Here is a 16850-nt window from a genome sequence, read left to right as displayed (position 1 = left end):
TTATTGGCTTCCTCGATCCAGGCAATATTTCCATGTCCTTTGTATTACAGGGCCCTTGAGAGGTTAAAGATTCAGGCCCTCCACAGAGGTCTAGGTTATGTACTTTGGCTTCCACTTTCTTCAGCAGCAAGAGAATTGCTATGATGGGCAAAACACATAGACACATGGAACAGCAGGGCTATCTTCGCTACTTCTCTCAAGTCTGCAGTTAGAATTCGATGCAAGCCAAAGCAGCTGGGGCACCCCATGTGGTTGGATATTTATTGGAGGACTTTGGTTACTGCAAGAGTCGAGTTGGCATATAAATTGTTTAGAGCTGGTTACCGGTTCATTTATGGTCGGGTGTTTTGCAGACAAGTTCTCCCACTACATTGCAGCAGATCAGTATGTCAACAAGGGGGTACCCCTCTCTGTCCCTGTTGGACCTAGCTCTCTCCGTTTGGGACTTAAGCTTCAGATACTGCATCATGTTATACGCGGCATACCTGCCAGGCACCCTCAATCTGGCAGTCAACTGGTGCTCAGGCCAGTGGTCGAACATGCATGATTGGAGACTGCATTGCCAGATTTTTTCTCAGAGGCACTGGGGCCCCTTGAGGTTGGACTGGCTTGCGTCCTGCTTGAACACCCAGCTGTTTGGGTTTTTCAGTTGGCACCCATATCTTTTTGCAAGGACAACGCACAGCTTCTTTCAGTGGTGGTGGCAGGTGATATATTACGCATCAACCAAATTCTCCAGGATTGCCAAACCCACCTGCAAATTCAGTTACAGAGTATGTCCCTGGTGCTGGTCACTCCCTTCTAGAGGGTTCAACTTTGGTTCCCACTCGTTCTTCAAATGTTCATAGTGCCCCCTGTTGTCCTGGCAGTGTTCCCAGATCTTTTGTTGGACCTGCTCCTTCACCCACATCCAATGGCTCTGAGAGGGACAATGCAATTGGTAGCCTAGAAAACACAGGTTTGGCAGAACAAATCAAAGTCCACAGCGCTTGTAAACTGAAGAAATTAGGGAAGCACTAGAGCTGCAGGTGACAGAGGTGTGGGAGCACTGCCAGATGCCACTCACAGTTAAGGGACTAAATGTACACAGACTGTTCTCAGTCTCACTGCGCTGAACAGTGCAATAGTGACAGGTGTGCCAAGTAATTCAAAGAAGGGGGTGTTTTTCATAAGTCCAATGAATTTAATGTCGAAATAGCCTGACACGTGTTTCGAGTCATCACCGACTCTTCATCTGAGGCTAAACATAATGCACAACATAATGATGAACACAATTGTACAACATATGATAAACAAATTAAATTAGAATTGTCCTTTGCACTTGTTTTGCTACTATTCGAGTGCCTCTCACTCGCATCCCTGCTTCCCGCCTGCGAGCAGGGACAAAGCGCTCCAGAATCAATCAATCTGCGTTCTCGGCGTGTGCCTCTGTTCACCTCGCATTTCACAGGACCTCTATTGCTGCAGCTCTTCACGATGCGGTAAACTCTTCAGTAAGCCTGCCTTCGTTCGTGCCACTTAAAGTTGGAGCGCCACTGGCTGCGGAGGCTCCCTGGTGCACAGCAGCCACAAGTCAGCCTTGAGGTTCACAGGTGCATGCCAGCCACCAAACCAGCCTCCTGCATGCTTCCTGCTGCACAGCCTCTACAGAACGGGTCACAAGGGGAAAGACTTCCTTCTGATCGCTTCCCGCTGCGTGACCTACACACTCTCGGGACCGGCAGCTGAAATCTGCCCTGCAGTGGTCCCGGCGTCCTCTCTTTCCCCCAGCTTCTGCCTGGGCTGCCAACTCGAACCACTTGCCTTCTGCCTCTGCCTTCCTCTGATGTTCTCCACCAGTCAGCTCCTTCTCCATGGCCTGAACCTGAGGGGGCCTTTTAAGCCTCTCAGTATCCCACAGGTGTGAGTCATCTCCACTAATGAACTGACCACTCCTGCACCATTGTGCCTCTTCCTTGTCCCAGTACTTAGGGAATTCCGGGACTTGGAAGTCCCTACAGAAGAAATTAGGGTTTATTACTTCTGTTCTACCTTCAAACCCCAATTTGTTCCTTGTAACATTCTTTGAAGGAACTTTATAAGAATTAAGCATTAACCCTGATTGTAAAGAAAAAGGCAATTATTTTACACTGTTATTCCCAACTTTCCTTTCACCGCCCTCTTGGGTGTAAGGGAGGTTTTTAGCTTTATAGGTCTTTCAAACTTTAGAAGGATCTTGATCTCTCTCCAAGTCCAGGAGTGCATGAGTGGGTTCCCCCCTTTGTATGCCAACCAGATGTTTGTTACAGCAAGCCATTACAGACATTGGCATTGCCGAGCCATCTTCTATAGGGGAAGATGAATACCATGTCTCATCCCACAGATTCCTCTCACCCCTGGGCCCTCTCTCCTCCCAGGTGATCCTCCTGCAGACCACCACCCCCAAGGTCAGGACTCGGAACAGTCTTCCTTTACCTGGCCACCTGGGAGGAGACTGTATGCAGGGAATTAGTGAGGGATCCATAGGATTCATCACATTACCCTTCAAAAATTATTAGAAAGTGTATGAAATTTTAAGTAGTTCACAAAATGTGTGCTGTAAAATGCATAACTGTAACCAATTATATAACAAAAAATTATTCAGGGGGATCCCTGAACGATATTCATACTCCTCGGATAAAGATAAATCTCCATCAATCATTGGTATGACATACAATAAAGAATGAGGAATTCCATCTCGATGCAGTTAATTAGAGAAATAGGGAAAGTTCTAGAACTGAATGTAATCTTAAATAAGGAAACAAACCAGGCGGCTTTCATAGATTGAGATCGTACATGTGGTTCCTGCCATCACAACTATTAGCTTTTTAAAGGATTCATTTTTGATTCTAAGCTACTTGCAAGTTAACTCAATGAATCTGATAGAAATCAAGTTAATAAGGAAAACATCATGACGCCAGTATTAAAGCAATATTCTGGAAAATGACACATTAATTTAGCTTTGTCGAATGATAATTTACTAAATAGTTTAGTTTGCACAGACTAACTCCAACCGTAAAATGTGTTTTGCTCCAATTACCTATTGGTATTCCTTTTGGTGTAGGTCTTGGCGTCCATGGAACAGGGACAGGCTCTGGGTCAAGATCTTTCTGCGTTAACTGTACAATGTTGCAAAGAGTGTAGCTCTTGGTCTAGTAACAGGTAATTAGCATTAGAAAATACATTATTACTTTTGCATACAGTCATTTCTATGCAGTCTCATTGCATGAACAAGAATCCTTTACATCATAACCTATACAGTACATACAACAGTTCTTGAAGGAACACAGTTGGAACAAATGCACAACATATAACAATGAGTTGATCAATACCTAATATGATAATAAATGCAAGAGTTGGTCTCTACGCTTAGGGGTGTGTGAGGAACCTGAGGGCGTCCTCACTTCCTTCTCCCCAATATCCTCTGCTCAGGTGGCCAGGAAAGGGCCATCGCTTTTGGATCCTCGACCTTGAGGGAGGATATGCAAGGGAGGATCTCCGGGTAGAGGAGACTTGGGGAATGTAAGGAGGATGTCCTTGGGTGAGACACAGTATCCCCCATTTCCATTCCATTCCATGATGAACCTTCAGTCCCAAAAGCCTTTATGGGATATTGTCATCCGGTCACCTTTTCTGCCTTTCAAGAGTACCCTGGAAAATGCCCTCAATGTATTTACACTAGAAAGAGGCTAAATAGAAGAACAATTTCTTATTCAGGGAAGGTAAATACATATCAACCCCCTAATGTTGTTTCAGAAAAACATCAGGCCAAAAGACCGCAAAAACCACAGAGATTGGTACACTGGTCCCCTCAGTCATACCACTAGAACTGGGATGAGGAAGAGGAGACTAGGAATTATACACACTACCATGCAATTCCACCACTCTGGTAGTGAGACGAGGTGAGGCCTGAAAACTGTTGTGAAGGTCAGGCATGTTCAGAGAACACCAGTAATTATGGTCAGGCAATTGAAATTAAGGGCTCACACCTGCAACCGCTCACAGGTGCATAAAAAGTGAAGCCAACAGTCAAGAAGGAGAGACCAGCAGGAGAGATGCCAGACCCGTGCAGACAGGTCTGAGAGGGGAGAATTTCTGCATCAGAGGGGGGTACCGAGGAGGGTCCCGTCTGGAGTTCAGGACACCGGCTATTGTCAAAGAGGAACTGTGACAGGGGCGCCTGAGCGGGCAGTGAAATTATTAAGGCTGGTGATGCCGGTTTAGCAGAAATGTATGTGCAAGTGAGTGACAGTGAAGCCAGCAAAAGGGTTTTATTTTTTTTAATGCTACGAACGAACACTAAGTGGCAAAGAAAGAAAAAGTTATGAATAAAGTGGAATGCAAGCTATGAATAAAGTGAAAAGCAAATATTGAACATTGCTGGAGATTGTGAAAGTAATGTGTTGAAGAAAGTGAGCACTATTGAGTGAACTGTCCGAAAGAACATCCTGTGACAAAGCCAAGAGACTGGCAAGGAGAAAAGCACATTGTGGCAAAGCCAAGAAACTGGCAAGGAGAAAACAATGTGAACCAGAGCACAGATGCAGTGACAAAGAAACCTGTGTGGGCAAGGAAAAGCTCAGGTTTCAGTTGTGTGACCTGTAATGGTTGGACTCCGTGGTCCAACAACTGCGCCTAGACTGAGGATATCCTATTTGGAAAAGGCCAAGGTAGGTCAAGATAACTAATTTCCACTTATGAACTAAGATTGCTGAAGTGAACGGAAGAAGATAGCAGCAATCTGTATCAATTGAACCTGAAGGATTGTAAAGTTAACCTGGAACTGGTTTTGAATATGAAGAGACTGAAACTGAGCGTGAGTTGGCAAGCTGGACAAGCGGACCGTCTTGGGGAAGGAAAGCCTAAGACATTGTGAACTTTGTTGTCACCTTAGGAAAAGGGAAACCTGAGGCCTTTTCAGAACTGAGTTGTCTTCTGGGGGAAGGGAACCCCGAGACCCTTTTTTGGAACTAGGTTGTCTTTGTGGGGAAGGTAACCCTGAGATTTTGTGGAACTGCTTTGAGCTTGGGGAAGGGGACCTGGAAATTAATAATTAAAAAAAACGATTTGCTAGGACAGCCGTAAGAATCTTGCTGTCCTAATTTAGCATCGACAAAGGCCTGTAGGAACCACATCTATGCTCCGGCTTATTGGGCTTGGGCAGCGGTATTATAATCGCCTCTCTGAGTGACTCAGGCAACCGTCCTATCTCAAACGCTTCATTAAGCATGTCCAGCATTGGGGGGAGGATTTCCTCTATATACTTTATAGAATTCGCTGGGGAACCCATCTGCTCCCGGGGTCTTACAGGTAGGCAACTGCTTCACAACCTCCTCTAACTCCTCCAACGTGATTGGCTCATCTAACTCCTCCCTCTCCTCTTCACTTATCTTGGGCAGCCCTATGTCTTCTAACGTCTCAATTATCTTGCGTTGGTCACCCATCTCATCATCTCCGTACAGCACTCTGTAATATTCCATGAATTCTTTGTTAACCCCCTCTTGCGTGGTCACTTCCTCCCCGTCCTCCCTAATAATGGTCCTAATCGGTGGCCTAGGGGTCTCGCTTTTGTATAGCCAGGCCAAAAGGCGGCCTGTCTCATCTCCCCCCGCGTGCTGCCTCTCAACATATTTCCTATTATTGAGATTGCAGAGTCTTTCCCGGTGCCCTGCACATTCTTGCTGTAGTTGGAGCACCAGCTCCGTGTCTACGTCACCACTCTTCAATGCTGTTTCTAGCTCGGTTTCCGTCCTCTGCAGGTCAGCCAAGACCCCACCCTGTAATCCTCTTGACTTACCAATGGCCGCCCCACGCATCACCACCTTAAAAGCTTCCCATAATGTGCCCGCGGAATCAACACTCCCAGTATTCTCCTCAAAGAAGTTAGTAATCTCTTCCCTTATATCTTCTCTAAAGACTGGATCCTTAAGCGCCTCCGCTCGGAGGCGCCATGTAGGGATCTTCGCCCTCTGGGGGCAATATTGCCATCCGAGGATCAGGGGCGAGTGATCCGAGAGGACCCTAGCCTTATATTCGATTTGGGTAATCTCAGACATCACATCTACTGTAGCAAAGACGTAATCGAGCCTAGTGTGCAGTTGATGCAGGGCTGAATAGTGCGAGTATTGCCTCTCAGTGGGATGTTTCATCCTCCACGCATCTGTAAAGCCAAAATCAGTTAGCAGTGTCTGCAATGCTCTCGCCGCTGGGCTAGGCTTACCCACCCTGCCATCTGATCTGTCCACCACAGGATCCAACACACAATTAAAGTCCCCACCCCAGATCACCATGCTCCCTATACACGTACTAAGATTGGCACACAGGGCTCTGAAGTATGCTGCTGTGTTTTGGTTGGGGGCATACGTATTTACTATGCATACCTCCCTGCTCTCCACCAGCACTCGCAATATAGCCATCCTTCCATCAGTTTCAACTACCTCTTGTATCGATTTGAACGGGACATGCGGTGCCACCCAGATTGACACAACCCGGGCGTATGCAGAGTATGGCGAGCCCACTACAGTCCCTCTCCACTTTCTCTTAACCAAGTCCAACTTCTCTCGCGTCAAGTACGTCTCCTGTAGTAGTGCGATATCTATCTTCTGCCTTTTCAGATACATCATGATCTTGTTTCTTTTCAGATAAATGTTAAGGCCCCTGATGTTCCACGTTATTATCCTCAGGTCCCCCATAGGTCGTTAATAAGCACCCTCTGGATCCTACGCCGATTCCACCCCTTCCTGCACCGCAAATACAACATGCGGATTCCTCCAGATAGGCTCAGAGACAAACTTAAACTCCCCAAATCCACACACACACTCAACTTCCCATCCCCCCACCTTCTTCCCGCCCACCCCTCCCCCAACAATACCCTCCACAACCGTGGCCCAGCTCCATTCCTGGATCTCAGGCACCCCCACATCTAGCCCTGCCTAGCACAAGCTTCTACTCAGGGGTCAGTAGGGTAAAACCGCCCTAATGGCCGCTGAAACTAGTAATCTATTGGGGTAGGTCGTCCACGTTTTGTTGCTCCTTTAAAAAAAAACATTACGCATACAGATGCCAAGCAGTTACCAATTACAGTTACACTCACTATATTCCAGTCCGTGTCGAGCACCAGGCTCAGATTGTGTTCAAAGTTCAGTCAGTTACAGTTTCTCTGTACAATCAGGGTCCTCCTCCCGCTCACTCTCACAATATCCGTATTACAAAATCTTCATTCGGTATGATCCTGCCGATCACGATCCGCTTCTTATTCCGGGCAGCCCTGCAGGTCCAGCCATGTGACAACATCCTCCGGGGTATCAAAAAATAGCGCTTTGTTCTTATGTAGCACCTTCAATCGTGCCGGATACAGCAGCAAATATTTGACTCCCGCCGCCCTCAGCCTTCTTTTGACGGCGACGTAACTATACCTCTGCCTTTGCACCAGTATCGTATAGTCCGGGTATGCTGTGATGTTGGTGGACGCTCTCTCTATCGTACCGCCCGTACGAAAATATTCGAGGATCTTCTCTCTGTCCCTGTAATTCAGGATCCTCGCCATGATCGGTCTTGGCGGGGCCCCCGGCCGGGGTTTCCTCATTAGGGCGCGGTGCGCCCTCTCCACCGTAAATCCCTGCGAAAGATTCCCTGCTCCGATCCCTTGCAGGATCATGTTTTCCACATAGTTTGTGGGGTCTTGGCCTTCTTCCCAATCCGGAAGGCCAACCACGCAAATGTTGTTCCTCCTCGCCCTTCCTTCCGCCTCTTCCACACGATTTTCCAGGTTGGCGACCTGTTGTTTTAAGACATGAATCTCTTTCGCATTGCTCGTGCTAATATCGGTATTAATCTTCACCCCACTTTCCAGACCACTGGTCCTTTCTGCAAGCGCCCTGACATCTTGACGTAGCAGGGTGAGTTCCGTACCTACAGCATCAATCTTGTTCTCTAGAGCTGTGCATAGGTCCCCCATTGCCAGGTCCCATTTAGCACTCAGTCCCATTATAGCCTCCAGGATCTGGTGCTTGTCCACTTCGGGGGCGTCTTCCGCAGGGGTCACGACCATGCTCTGCACCGATGTTGAGGGGGTCCGCTGCGTTTTCGTGAAAGCCTCCATTGTGGGTTGCTTAGTCTTGACTCTCAACCCTTTAGCCGACATGGTGCTGCCCTTCACTCCTGTACGACTCCACCTTAGTGCAGCTGTTGCACTGTCCTTGATCCGACAATGGTCTGGCTCCCAGGTCTCCTAGCTCACATTCGAGATGGCACTTCGAATTGTCTTACGGGTGGGCTATGGCCTCACACTCCTCATTCAACTCCCGTAGCCCTTGTCGCCCAAGCATCCAATGTTATCTCTTCCTGCAGTCAGATCGCTGAGGCTCCATTAGCGTATGCCAGGCCGGGCTCTCTCATGGTGCTAGTTCGAACACCCTGCCATATTTCCCTATTATACTATTCCTCCAGGCAATTTTCCGCAGCCATGTCCCGCAGTTCCGGGGAATCAGTTTCGTTTCTCCTCTGAGGCCTCTCCTTTGTTAGCTGCCATCTTGGTGCCGAAGCGGCCACACAGCCGTACCCACAAAAACATGTATATCTCACGATTCCCCGGGACTATGAGCTTCTCTAACGAACTTCATTTGGCATGCGTCTTCCGAAGCCTGATCCCCAAAGTTCTAGGCGCTCGTTGCAGTTTCAACGGGTAACTTTGGCAAAATTAGAGTCGGATCATCAGGAGCTCCTCACGCAGCACGTCCTATTCCATGGCCAGCTAGCCACGCCCCCCGGGGACCTGGAAATTAAGCTTAGAGCTGGAAGAAACCCAGAACTTTATTTGGAATACTATTTCGTTTGTTGCTGACATCCTTACACACTGTTTAGCTTTAGTTGTGAGGGTAAGTATAGGTTTTGGACACAGAGTTACTTTTAAATTGAACTTGCTGACTACGACTATCCTAAGTTTCTTTAGGTATGGAAATCGCACCTCAGCATAGGGCAAGTTAGGCCTTAAACCATCCTGACATTTAAGTTAATAAACATATTTTATTTGAACTATGAATTGGGTGTCTGTGTCTTGCTTCATGATGCCTTCAATGGTGGTTGTGGTCTCACTGTAATTTGTAGCACTTGCTTCCAGGTTTGCCCTTGATGTCGGCACATCAACGTAGCGTGATGAGAGCTGATGTCTTCAGTTAGAGGAAAGAGGAAAGACCCCATTTACTAAACTGTGCCTTTCCATCCATTGAAGATCTCTCCATTGACCCCACTCACTGCTACAGCACACAACAGCAGGTGCTGTGAAGCCCCCTGATGCACCATGATGAGAAGAATAACCTCTATGGAGCAATACCATTGGTGCCGGTTGCAAACCTTTCTGTACAGGTGGAATTCCTAGCATCCAATAGAGTAGTTCTCATTTATTAACAGAATAGTAGTTCCCAAAAACAGCACCCAGACACCAGTGTTGAAAGTGGTCACTAGTTCTGGATCACAGTGGGTTTTAAGAGTCTCTTCTAAAGACACTACATCAGGTTTCAGCAATTTAATTTTCTGTCCTAAACTAAATTTATTGTCTATAGCTTATTATACTATCTATATTCTTCTTTGTTTTCATAATGCTCTTCCTACCCAGCATATCCTGATTAGCACATCCTGTCATTATCGTTCTCTTCTAAGTCTTTCTTTTTCTTCTTTCATACTGGCAAACTTTATTTAGCATTTCCCAGTTTTGGGCAAATTCCTGACTTCTTGGTAATGTTCTTTCTCATGGATGTTCGTCCCACAGATTCCTCATCTAGGATATTATCCACAGTGCAGCTGCTCTTCATGAACCTTTCTGCCACCATGGGTGCAGTGCAGCTCTGCACTGGCCCCAGCCAATGTCTTTAAGTGCAGGACATGACTTTGGGTCAGTATGTACAGAGACACTGCGTCCCGTGACCTCATTTGCACCCTTTTTCCGTAGCTCTCTGATACTGAGGGACTGTGGAACCAATGGTGTACTATCTATCCACCAAGACGGGCAGGTAGGGAGGCTGATGAGGAATTTGTGGGAGGAACATCCATCAGAAAGAACATTACAGAGAGGTAAGTAATTTGTTCTTCTAATTGATTCCTTCCTCCCACAGATTCCTCATCCAAGATAGACTTCCAGAGCAGGACAAAGTCCGGGAGGAGGGAGGAAGCAAGAAGACCACCTAGACCAGAACACACTGGAGGGCCACCCTACCAAAAGCGGTGGTTGGGCCAGAAAGGGAATCCAAGCAGTTATGCTTAGCAAATGTTTGCAATGATGCCCACGTAGCCACCTGGCAGATGTCCAGGACAGGGACTCCCCTTTGCAGGGCAGAGATGGCAGCCATTCGTCTGATAAAATGAGCTGACACATTCAGGCACATCCTTCCCAGTCCAATCATAGCATTCTGAGATGCAGAAAAAGAGCCACCTTTAAAGTGTCTGTTTGGTCACACCCAGCACGTGTCGCCAGCAAGATCAATGAAAAGCTGGTCATATTTACTGGCTTCTCTTGTCCGAGAGACATAGTAGCTGAGGGCCCAAACCAGGTCCACCCAATTAAATCGTTGGTCTGCCTTGGAAGGATGAGGCGAAGAAAACACAGGAAGATAGATCTTGTGAAAGGTGAAAATCCCAGGCCCCCTTTGGAAGAAAAGAAGGTCTCACTCTCAGTGTCTCCTTCTCTCTGGAGAAAACCAAATAGCAAGGTTTAAGAGAACGCCTGGCGCTCAATTCAGCCGTCTCGCAAAAGCAACGCCAACCATGAAAATCACCTTAAGGGTGAGCAGTGAAACAGAACAGGAATGGAGGGGCTGAACCGGAATGCTGAAACCAAATTTAAATCCCACGCTGGAGCCACAAACTGGAGTGCAGGAAAATGGTTATACAAACCCCACAAGAACTGCATAACAGTGGAGATTGTGAAGAATGAGCCTTGTTCCGGGGATGACTTAAAAACCGAAGCATAGGGGAGGTATCCCTTAACAGTGCTGATCTGCATGCCCACTTGGGCCTAGGACAGCAACAAATCCAAAACAGGGGATAACGTAAAGGAAAAAGGGTCCAAATCTCTTTCCCAGCACCAAGCTGAAAAATGGACACCACCTGCAGGCATAAATAGACTTTGTTGTGGGTCTCCGAGCTGAGATGAGCAGATGAAGGACGTCATCCGGCAAGTCCCACTCTTTGTATCTGTCTCAGTTGCCAGGCATGAAGGTTCAAGTTGCTGTAGTTTGGGTGGATGACCCGCCTCTTCAAGATGACTCTCTTTGGGAAGGCACCAAGGAGCGCAGATGGACATGTCCAGCAATTCCAGATACCATGTTCTCTGGGCCCAGTGCGCAGCAATCAGAATCAACATTGTGCCAAACAGGCGCAACGTCCTGAGAGCCAGCAGAATGGCAGGGATCAGCAGAAACGCAGAGGTGAAGTCGAATGTTCATTCAACCGCAACTGCATCCCCCAGATCTCCCCAACGAGGAAATTCCCTGGAGCAGAACAACTCACACTTCCAGTTTGCACTGTAAACGAAGAGGTCAACTTGAGAAATTACCAAAAAAGGAGAAGATTTTCTCCAGGACCTCCTGACAGAGTTCCCACATGCAAGAATCCTACGTCTGTCTCCTCAAGGCATACGCTGTGACACTCTTCCTTCCGGCAAAATAGGCAGCCGTTAGAGAGACACTGGGCCTCATTACAAGTTTGCCGGTCTGGGAGCTATGGCACCGGTAAGCTTGCCGGTTCTGTAGTTCCCGGACCGACAAACTACGAGTTGTGCTTGCGAGTGCCATTCGGACCTGGCGGGCAGAAAGGCGCCCGCAAGCACAGCATGTCGGATGCACCCACACCTGTTTATAAACGGTGCCGGTGCATCCGACCTCCCCATTCCCATTGAGCCCTATGCGGCTCAAATGGGAATGGGGAGTAATGGATTCCGGCCCCTGGCAATGGGGACATACAGGTTCCGCCAAGGTCGGAATGGCCCTGTACGTCCCCATTGCCAGGGGCTGGAAAAAATGCGACTCTGGCTGCAGCCGTGCCTGTGTGACAGGCACGGCTACCGCCAGGGTTGTAATGATGCCCACTGTTCTCTAGAGCCCAGAACCACAGTCGCATTGCTTCTCTGCATAGCTGCAAAGACCCCACACCACCCCGCTCGTTGAGTTAGTGTGTGGCTACTGTGTTGTCCGTCAGAATTGGCAGTCTTTTTCTGTACAGAAGGGAAGATGATGACCAGGGCAAGCCTGATCGCTCTCAGCTCGAGCAAATTGATATGTTCCAGAGACTCTGATGGAGCACACAGTCTGTTCACTGTCAGTTCCAACAGGTGAGCGCCCCCAACCTCACAATTGCATCAGTGACCACCATCACTTAGGGCCAGGCTTGACGAAACAACGCGCCTCTCAGCAAGTTGTTTCTCACGGGTCACCATGCAAGATCCTGAGCGACCTAGTCTGAAACCTGAATGAGGTCTGACACGTGGCCTTAACATTTTTGACCATAGTCAACAGTGGAGTCACTGAAACGATCTTGTGTACAGCCTCACCTCCAAACCTGCTAGGATGCAGGCAGCCATGAGGTCTAGTAGGCACAGAAAGGCTCAGGCAAAGACTTGCCTTTAAGATTGGAAGACATTGGCCATCCGAGAGATGTTTGCCACTTGGTCCTTGGCCAGACAAGTGTCCAAGAACATTCCAATAAATAAGAGGAAAGGCACAAGCTGGGCAACAGATTGCATGTGCCGACCAGGTGCTCCGACACTAGGTCGGGGGAGCAGGTTCGTAAAGCCAGTTGTCCAGGTAGGGAAAGACATGAATACTCTTCCCCCTGAGGTGAGCTGCCACTACTTATAGAAGCTTAGTGAAAAGCGTGGGAGCCAAAGAAAGACCGAACTGCAGGATTTTGAACTGCCAGTGATGTTGGCCCACCACAAACCTCAGGTACTTCCGGAGCTGCCGATGGCTAGTGTGAGAAACCTGAAAGTGTCTCACCCACTAGTCCCCAGAGATCTGTCGTCCAGGTGGCCAGGACATGGCCATTGCTATTGGATCCAGTTCCTGGGGTGGACCAGTGGGGGAGGATCACCTGGATGGGGTGCGGGGGTCTTCGGAGAGTGGAGGCAGGACACCGAAGGTGGAGACGCAGTACCCCTTCCCATTAGCACCCGTTTCACATCCTACCCCGTAGGATATGTAGAAGCTCTACACCCTCCCCCCTTTCCGACAAAGAGCACTTTCTTACACCATGAAAGACAACGGATTAGCACCAGAGCCGTTTACCTGACATATCCCAACACAAGGGTCAGGCAAAGTCAGACAATTGACAACAATTACACACACCTGACGGCCCTTTCTCTTCCCCACAGTGATAAAAGGCGGAGCATGAGTGCACACTACGAGCAAGGCCAACGCACGAGGAAGCAGCTATTCCGGACTGGCAATTCAAACGGGGGAGAAAGGCGGAGAGACCTGGAAGGATGTCGAGGAGGGAATTGCCCTTGCCCGTTTCAACTCAGACCCGCAAAGCCTCCGAAAGAGAAATCGTAAGACTGGGGAGTTCAGTTGGCATGTGGTGTATCAGATGTCAGCGGTGCCCAGAGCCCTCCTGCACTGATAACGAAGGCGGGGAGACGCGCTTGCTACCGTGGTACCGTCCTTGACTCCAGAGGCAAGAAACGCCAATGGGTTCAGTACAGCTGGTGACTCGGAGAGAGAGCTGATAGAAAACCGGACTGTGTTGAGGCCAAGGTTGCGAACGGCAACATTGTATGAGCTTTTGAACTTGTGTGTGAAAGCTTGAAAGAAAGTTCAGTGAAGGACCAGATGCAGAATGGTCAGGCGCCACGTGGGCGCTCATTCGAAGGACTGTGGCTGGTCCCCTTTGTTGAAACTACAAGTACCAAGAGGCCCTCGGAGAGGCCGGCGTGAGGAGTCGGAGGGGTCATACAAGGGTCCAGTCAAACTCCTTGTACAATCGAAAGTCTCTGGCACGTTGACAAGAAGGCGAGCCAAGGGAAGTGAATCCTGCATTGTGAGAAAGCAAAGTGAACTGTGGATTTGGCAAATGTGAACCTGGCTGAGGGATGCCTGCGAAATGGGGTGAACAGTAATACACCTGTGAAAATTGTGTCGACAAGAGTGAACCCGGCTGAGGGTTGTCCACAGTGAATGGTTGTTTAAAAAGACATTGAGACTCTTGAATGTTACATTGTGAATGAAAGGCTGTAGTGAACCCAATGGAGGGAGGTCCACGTTGTACAAGGGATCAGAGCCCGGCAGAGGGGGATCCTAAGGCGAAGAGTAATCGCCCCATGAAGATATATTGAAGGAAAATATGTTTTGTTGATTGTAACACATCAGGTCCTCTGAGGCAAGAGACTGTGTGAAAGACTTGGCCACAGAAGGCCATGATATTTTGGAAACAAACTGCAACCTCCTGCTGGCGAGGCCCAGGAGTGTGTTGTGCTTAAGAGTCCTGCCTTGCCCTGTGCTAAAAACGTACCATCCAGACTTATCATTTTGAGAAGACTTCTTTCTTTTCTGATGAACATTATCCCACACTATTTTGTTACTTAGTAGTAAGGATTGGTATTTGTTTTTTTAGTATAGGCCCTTTTTATTTGACAAGACGCCACTAGGACCGTCTTATTGTTTTTTGATGGTCGTAGCTTGCTCGCATCTTAGATTTAGGTTTAGATTAGGCATTTTTCTCACCCATTTATACAGTTTAATAAATACCCTTGAACTGTAATCACTTGTGTCTGTCTTTACTGTTGCCACCATATGTTCCTAACACTACGCACTGTGACGATTCACAGGATCTCATCACTTCTCCCCAGAAGGGAGCCCTACCCTGTGAGGTTAGGGAGGTGAGCCTGCTACATAACATTCCCCCTAGATTTGGCAGTCAGCAGGACCTCACAGTGAGGGATTCCCTCTGTGAAGGATCTCCCTGCCCTACGTTCCTATGAATCCCTCAAACCATCACTGCATCAGAAGTCACAATTGGAACAAACCACTGTGTGCTATTGTGATACCACTTCCAATATTAGAACCCAATAAAAATCCAAGAGTGGAGGAATAATGCTGATCACTCCTCTATGGCAAATAGAGAATACTGTGAAGAGTGGGAATTATGGAAGAAAGAATACTCCAGAGAAAGAGAAGGAGGACAACTATCTTCTGCTGGGGAGGACCCAACTAAGATGCATAAAAAACAAAGAAGGACTTGTATTAGAGTTGTTTTCAGCGAGCAGGTGAAGTGCAGGAAGTTCGTACCTGGGAGAGAGGGGCCTGGGCATTCCGGGGGGTCCTAGGTCAAGAGGACGTGGACACAGAGGAAGAAAACGGTGCAGGAGCTGGCAGGGAGCAAACACGTGTGTGGTAAGTATTGGCAGGTTGTGGCGTGACCTCAAGGATGTGGACCATGTGGGCCGATAGCAACGCAGAGACCATCCAGCAGGGTACTCTGCGGAGCCGCAGAGAACGAAGCAGAGAAGGAAAGGGAAACGCTGGAAGCGTTCATCGAGGCAGCCGTCTCCTGACCCCACAGAAACAACCAGTGACACCAACCCGACAAGCTAGAGGTAACAGGAATGGAGGGAGAACAGGGCGGGGTCATAGGCAGACGCTAAACGGCAGAGATTGCAATGAATACCTAAAGATTCATCATATCATCCTAGTACCTGTAACAATACTAACAAGTAAAACGAATACCGAGAGACTCATCTCAGTAATGTTAACAGCAGGAAGGACTTTAACAAATACAGAGAGACTCGTACTCATCTCAGCAATGGTATTAGCAAAGAATATAACGAATACCAAGGGACTCCTCATACTCGTCACAGTAACTATGAAAGGCACAGAACACATAAGAAATCCCGACTGACTCATCATACTTGTCCCAGAATGTGTGAAAGAGTACATATGAAATCCAGAGGGACTGCTCACATTCATTCCAACGATTACAAAAGAAGTAAAGTTAGTGAATAAAGTCAAAAGACTGCTAATACTTGTCTCGGTGGTTGGAAAGATCAGGACAATATCAAAGAGGAACAGAAGAACATACATGGTGGTTCCCAAACAAAGAAACACTTACAAGATGAAAGTGGTAAAAGAAACCAGGGACCTTAGTCTATGGAGAGGGAGAGACTGTGAAACAAGTACAAGAGAGAGATTGATGTAAAGGAAATACAGAGGAATAAAGGTCAAGAGCCTCAAGTAGAGAAACAAGGAACTGTAAATAAGTCAAGACGGGAAACCGGAGAGAAGGTAGGAGAGCCCATTTGAGGAATTAAAGGAACTGATTAACTACGTAACAAGCAACTCTCTCAAGATAGACTATGAAGGCTGAGAAGGCCTGTCCAGGAGAAGGAAGTCATTCTCCTGGAACCCCTTTTTGTTCTGTTAGTTGATAATTATGGTCAGAGTAGAGTCGTTTTTGGGGACGACTTCACTGATAACAAGTACCTACCACAGCACATGGCAGTAGGCACCCTGAAGGTTAAGTGATAGAAACCAGTCCCACAGATTGAGGGTTTGCAGGATCTGAGCTAGAGTAAATATCTTGAATTTGTGCTTCCATAGGAACAAATTCAGCAACTGCAAATCCAGTATTGGACGAAAAGCCCTGTTCTTCTTTGGCACCAGAAAACGTGGAAAACCAACCCATGCCTCGTTCTGAGTGCGGTACCTCTTCCATCGCCCTCTTTGAAAGAAGCCTACCAAACTCCTCCAGGATGACAGGATACGGAGGCAAGGTGGTTGGTGTGAAGGCCCTGGTCTGGAGTACGCTGCAAGAAAGGGAGGCAGTAGTCCTGTTGAATGACCTGCAACACC

General features: G+C 47.9%; 1 protein-coding gene across 1 annotated transcript in view; it reads right to left on the bottom strand.

Moving 5' to 3' along the window:
- Positions 1 to 16850, bottom strand: part of MEIKIN (meiotic kinetochore factor) — a 1264509-nt gene that overhangs the window by 100170 nt on the left and 1147489 nt on the right. The window contains exon 12 of the mRNA XM_069650059.1: positions 3059 to 3170. Coding sequence (XP_069506160.1) covers positions 3059 to 3170 — 112 coding nt within the window. The remainder of the gene's footprint in view (positions 1 to 3058; positions 3171 to 16850) is intronic.

Source organism: Ambystoma mexicanum, chromosome 3p (assembly GCF_040938575.1).
Source record: "Ambystoma mexicanum isolate Mex_15411 chromosome 3p, UKY_AmexF1_1, whole genome shotgun sequence".
NCBI lineage: Eukaryota > Metazoa > Chordata > Amphibia > Caudata > Ambystomatidae > Ambystoma > Ambystoma mexicanum.
This window is presented reverse-complemented; position numbering and strand designations above follow the sequence as displayed.